The sequence below is a fragment of the Chelonoidis abingdonii genome, chromosome 25 (genome assembly GCF_003597395.2).
Source record: "Chelonoidis abingdonii isolate Lonesome George chromosome 25, CheloAbing_2.0, whole genome shotgun sequence".
In the NCBI taxonomy this organism is placed as follows: domain Eukaryota; kingdom Metazoa; phylum Chordata; order Testudines; family Testudinidae; genus Chelonoidis; species Chelonoidis abingdonii.
The window spans coordinates 18,584,144-18,590,402 of NC_133793.1; the positions used below are offsets into that span (position 1 = coordinate 18,584,144).

Below are 6,259 nucleotides of genomic sequence, written 5' to 3' on the forward strand. Positions count from 1 at the left end.
TTGGGCATTGTTAGCTACAAACCTTTGGAGACACAAAATGAACCAAGTGGAAGAAATGCTGAAGTGGAACCATATTAAAAAGCATGAAGACTGAATACAAATATGAGGCAGCATTTACCCTTAGTAAATCAAAGGGAAAAATCATTTTCCAAAGGTAGATAAAAATGCACCTGCTCATCCCTTCAAGTAATTGCAGGTGTCTTCAATGAGATAATCCAGTTTCTTCAGAAAGAGAAGAGACAAGAACTTTAGCCGATGAACCTATGTCTTGGTGGCCAAGCCCTGAAAAATAAGAGCTTATTGCTTCAATCTTGGGCCGTGCTGTGGTTACAGGTGAGCACCATTTTCCTGACTATATTTGTATACCACCTCCAATCAGAGGCATGAATGTGCATTGTGAATATTAGATGGACAAGGTGGTGAGGTAATATCTGTTGGTGGAGGAGAGAAGCTTTTGAGCTACACAGAGCTCTTCTTCAGGTGAATATTAGCAGTTTGAGCCTCACCTTCCCGTAGCAGTGCCAGTCAGAGTTCACAGCACCTTGTCACAGAGATGGAGCTTGAGATCCATGTCTTGTGACAGGTCCTCAGTTGGAGATCTGCCCCAATGACACAAACAGAGCTACCTTGATTTACATGAGTTGAGAATCTGGCTCACAGTGTGACCCAATGGGGTGAAAAATGCTGATGGAGTCTACTAGTGAGGATGACACATGCCAGATTGTTTCTAGACTCCGAGTTCAGGGACAGCATCTTCTCACACCCCAGTGCTTTTCTTGTTCTTGTGTTATCATCCCACAATCATTATGGCATGGGGAAGGTCACTCCCCAGTTAGGGTTTTACATCAGCCTAGTTTTGTCCTTTCCTTACATCCACCTTCCAAAGAGCTGTATTTTATTACTGATACATAGTGAACGTCAGGGAACAGAAAAGGCACTGCCAGTCCCTGACCACGTCACCATCACCCCCACAGGAACTAAGGGAGAATTTACTCCACTTCATAAATTTATGGCATAAATTGATTTCTTGTGAGGTGGGCGGGAATTATTCCTTCTCTTACAGGACATTGAAATATTGAATATACCAGGAAACATTGTTAGATTAATTTCCATTATTTAACAGAAAATCAATGCCTAAGGAAAATAGACTGCATTGGAAATCTGTTTAACATTTTAGTTTATGTATTTATTGATTTTGACTCCTAAGTAATAGCATAGTTCTGAGGGAAGGATAGCTCAGTGGTTTGAGCATTAGCTTGCTAAACTCTGGGTTGTGAGTTCAATCCTTGAGGGGGCCACTTAGGGGCCTGGGGCAAAAATCAGTACTTGGTCCTACCAGTGAAGGCAGGGGCTGGACTCAATGACCTTGCAAGGTCCCTGCCAGTTCTAGAAGACTGGTTTATCTTCTACTATAATTGAAATACTGCATTTAAGCATCATTGTTAATCTTCAGTATGTTGGTAGATGGGATACAACAGTAGCTAAAGAAAGAGACTGATCTGATTATTGGTATTCAGCTACCAGAGAAATGGGCTGTTATATTAGTCATTGCTCTGATATGGCAGAGGGTGCTCTACATGGATACAAAAGACCTGTTGTTGAACTCAGACTCGTTGCACTTTGGCTGAAGTCTATGTTTAGCCTTAAAATTTCAGCTGATAACCAGAAGAGGGAGGGGAGTTTTTGACTATTTATTGAATTACTTCACAACTCTTGATTACCTTTCAGCTCTGTGTTTTTCCAATTCAATTGCACAGTTTGCTTTATTGTTCCTAGACTCAACACATGGCAGACGCAGACCGGAGAAATCAAACAACGGTCACAGAATTTATCCTCCTGGGATTCAGGGATCTCCCTGACCTGAAAATTTTTCTCTTCCTGATGTTCCTAGTGATCTACGTGGCAACTGTGGCTGGGAACATCCTCATTGTGGTGCTTGTTGTGGCTGATCAGCACCTTCACACCCCCATGTACTTTTTTCTGGGCAACTTGTCATGCTTGGAGACGTGCTACACTACCACCATCCTGCCCAGGATGCTGGCCAGTCTCCTGACTGGGGACAAAACCATCTCATTTATTGGCTGCTTCACACAAATGTATTTTTTTTGTGCTCTGGCAGCTACAGAATGCTGTCTTCTAGCAGCAATGTCTTATGATCGATATTTAGCAATATGTAAACCCCTGCACTATTCAGGTCTCACAAATACCAGATTTTGCCTCCACTTGGCTGCTGGGTCATGGTTTAATGGTTCTTTGGTTACTGACCTCTTTGTATTATTCATGTCACAGCTAATGTTCTGTGGCCCGAATGAAATTGACCATTTCTATTGTGATCTCATCCCATTGATAAAACTCTCCTGCGGGGACACACGCCTAATTGTATTGTTGAATTTCATACTAGCCTGTGTATTCACCCTGCCTCCATTTCTCCTAACCCTGACATCCTATGTTTGTATCATCACCACCATCCTGAGAATCCCTTCCACCACTGGGAGGCAAAAGGCATTTTCTACCTGCTCTTCTCACCTCATTGTAGTGACAATTTACTATGGAACCCTAATGATTGTGTACCTGCTACCGAAACGCGACACATTAAGCTTCCTAAACAAAATGCTCTCTCTTTGCTATACAGTCCTGACTCCCCTGGTAAACCCTCTCATCTACAGCCTGAGAAACAGAGAGGTCAAGGAAGCCTTGAGCAAAGCAGTCAGTAAATATGTGGCTTTCACAAAAACGTTCAGAGACTCCTAGATAACAACGTTGGCTAAATCCGCCAGGCAGCTGTGAAAACCTCAGGCTATCAGGCCCATTGAAATTGAGTTGAAACCCCCCATTAAAAAGCTCACCAGTAATATGAAAAAAATGGAGATCATCTTTAGGGAGTTATTGAGACAGTGTTTACAGTTCCATATTGTCTCCATGTAACTCATGATATAGGAAAATGAAGTTGTGGACAGCTCTGTCACTCTCTAATGTTCAGAACTGATACACGGATTATGATGGGTTTTTTGTCCATGGTCTTGACTAAACTTTCACCCTATGTGAGGAATGTGTATGACGTTTGGAACTGCATAGAGCTGACATTGTGTAAGGCATAAAATCCACTAGCGAGTAAAGTAAATGCCTGTGTATGTCCTCTGTTCATTGTTTCTCTATGTTAAATAATAAAGTTTTGTAATCTAATTCAGACAGTCACATAGAAATAAAACAGAATGGGTGACATCATGTTTTTTGCTGCATTTCTTATGCCCCTAAGGACACAATGAACAATCCATCCAGAACATGGGTCAGTGTTGTCCATTTAAGTGGAAAAACCAGGGAGGGAAGTGGCCATAACCATGTTTCCATCATGGAGTTTAACTGGGCACCAGGCAGAATGGAGACAATTTTCACCAATTTTTTTATTTCCATTAAAAAAGCTGTTTTTGATCAAAATTATATTTTGGACAATAAAAATACTAACTCCTGGTGCAGCATAGATGGGGACACAAGCATGGGAAATCTGCTACCTTGAAATTGTGATTATTGCCATCATACCCCTTTGCAACACCGCCGTCACTGCAGTTACACAGGCCAGATGCAAACAGCCAGGCCCCAGCAGTGCCCTCTGGACGATTCACGAGACACAGCTTCATAGCTCTTATCTGGGCTAAACCCAGGTGGGACCGTGTCATAAACATGCAGTTAAGGGTTACTTCCTCTTTTACCTGTAAAGGATTAAGAAGTTCACATAACCTAGCTGACAACTAACCAGAAAGACCAATAAGGGGACAAGATACTGTCAAATCTGGGAGGAGGGGGGAAAAGTCTTTGTTATTGTTGGGTGTGTGTGCTTTTGCCGGATAAGATCCAGGAGGCAGCCATCTAACTCCCTTGTAATAAGTAATAACAGAAGAAATGTGTCAGGTTACTTTTATTTTTGTTTGTGATTTCCTTTGCAAGAAGAGGGAGACTATTCCTGAGTTGTAACTTTAAAGTTTGCCTAGAGGAGAGATCTTCTATGTTCTAAATTCTTTCACTTTTTTTCTTTAATTATAATTCTTCTTTTAAGAACCTGATTGATTTTTCATTGTTTTAAGATCCAAGGGTTTGGGTCTGGGTTCACCAGGACTAATTGGAGAGGATATATTCTCAAGCCTGCCCAGGAAGAGGGATATAGGAGTTTGAGGCATTATTTAGGGACAGTAGAGCTCCAAGTGGCTCTCCCGAAATATTTGTTTAAATCACTTGGTGGTGGCAGTGTTACTTAATCTAAGACAGGGGTCGGCAACCTTTCAAAAGTGGTGTGCCGAGTCTTCATTTATTCACTCTAATTTAAGGTTTCACGTGCCGGTAATACATTTTAACGTTTTTTAGAAGGTCTCTCTCTATGTCTATATATTATATAACTAAACTAGTGTTGTATTGTAAAATAAACAAGGTTTTCAAAATGTTTAAGAAGCTTCATTTAAAATTAAATTAAAATGTTGATCTTACGCTGCCGGCCCGCTCAGCCCACTGCTGGTCTGGGGTTCTGTTCACCTAGGCCATCAGCGGGCTGAGCGATGCCTGCGGCTGGGACCCCAGCTGGTAAGGGTCCATCAGCCAGAACCCTAGACCAGCAGCAGGCTGTGCGGAGCTGGCGGCCAGGACCCAGAGGGCTGGGGGCAGACGGCTGGAGTCAGGCCTGGAGTTTGGGCATGGCGGTGGGTGTAGGTGTGAGGGCAGGGGGGGCTGGGTATGGGTAGGGGTGCCAGAGTCAGGGCTACGGTTGCGGGTGTCAGGGGGATGAAGGAGTCAAGCAGAGGGCTGGGTGTGTATGAGGGAGGTACAGGGCTCAGGGCAGGGGCCTGGGAGGGTGCGGGACTCAGGGCAGAGGGTGTGGTGTGTGTATATGGAGGGGGTCAGGGATCAGGGCTCAGGGGAGAGGGCTGAGTGACTGCCCCCCTAAAAACTCTCAACCCCACTGCTCCTTGTCCCCTGACTACCCGCTCCTGGGACCCCTGCCCCCAACTGCCCCCCCAGGACTCCACCCCCTATCTAAAGCTCCCTGTTCCTTGTCCCCAGACTGGACTTTACCTCCTACCTGCCCCTGACTTCCCCGACCCTCATCCACATCCCCATCCCCAGCCAGACACCCAGGACTCCCATGCCCCATTCAGCCACTCCCTCTCTCCTGACAGGACCCCCAGAACTCCCAACTCATCCAACTCCCCCAGCTTCTTGTCCCCAGACCACCCCCTCCAGATATCTCTCACCCTAACTCCCCCCCAGGACCCTCCTTGCTCCCAGTCCCTTGACTGCCCTGACCCCTATTCACCCCGTGCCCCGTCATAAACCCTGGGACTTCCATGCCCCATCCAACCCACCCTGCTCCCCGTCCCCTAACTGCCCCTACCCTTATCCAACCCCCCAGCCCTGGGCCCCATACCATGAGGCTCGACACAGAGCTAAATACGCTGCTCTGTGGGAGCACACAGCCCCGCCCCTCCTGTTGAGCAGGGAATGTTTCTGCATCCCCGCGGGAGCGCGCAGCCCCAACCCCCAGAGCGCTGCGCACGGCGGCAGAGCTCCAGGGGAGGGGACAAGGTGGTGGAGGGGCCGGCAGCTTGCTGCGCTAGGCCCCGCATTCTGGCCTGGGAGCGCGGACCCCGTGGCTTGCCGTACCGGGAGAGTGGGGCCATTTGCCCACCCTGTGCGCACGGCTATGCTTCTGCTCCCTGCCCCCGCGGGGGAAGTGGAGGGCAGAGGAGAGAGCGCTGGGGTGGCAGGATTTTTAGTGGCATGCTGGAGTCCCGGCAGGCTCCAGCATGCCATTAAAAATTGGTTTGCGTGCCGTCTTTGGCATGCGTGCCATAGGTTGCCGACCCCTGATCTAAGACATAAGAAGGAAATTATGCCTTGGGAAGTTTTTAACCTAAGCTGGAAAAAAATAAGCTTAGAGGGTCTTCATGCGGCTCCCCACATCTGTACCCTAGAGTTCAGAGTGGTGAAAGAACTCTGACAGACCAGCTTTGATAAAGCACCAGCCACAGGCTCACAGGGTGCTTGGAGGCTGGAAGGTTGGCCACACAAAGAGCTAGACTCACAAGTCATGGGCACTAGGACTGTCCAGATACAGGTGGGGGTTTTCCAGGGCACATGTAGAACTAAGGACATTCCTGGAGTTCTGTCTGTGAAACGGGCACCAAGGAGGGATTCAGCATGCGACCATCCAGGGCAGAAGCTGCTTTGCTGCTGCCAGCTGCACAGAGAAGTTCAAAGGGAAAGGACCTGTTAC

The 6,259-nt window shown here is 46.9% G+C and overlaps 1 protein-coding gene across 1 annotated transcript; it reads left to right on the forward strand.

Annotated features, from left to right (window-relative positions):
• The first annotated feature begins 1,738 nt into the window (after window positions 1-1,738).
• LOC116836591 (olfactory receptor 10A7-like) lies at window positions 1,739-2,751 on the forward strand. The gene has a single exon (XM_032800285.2). It carries the CDS (start codon window positions 1,786-1,788, stop codon window positions 2,749-2,751), a length of 966 nt encoding a protein of 321 aa, XP_032656176.1. The 5' UTR covers window positions 1,739-1,785.
• The last annotated feature ends 3,508 nt before the right edge of the window (window positions 2,752-6,259 follow it).

Excerpts from the sequence above, each read along its gene's own strand:
- LOC116836591 (XM_032800285.2), top strand. The coding sequence starts at position 1,786 with ATGGCAGACGCAGACCGGAGAAATCAAACAACGGTCACAGAATTTATC.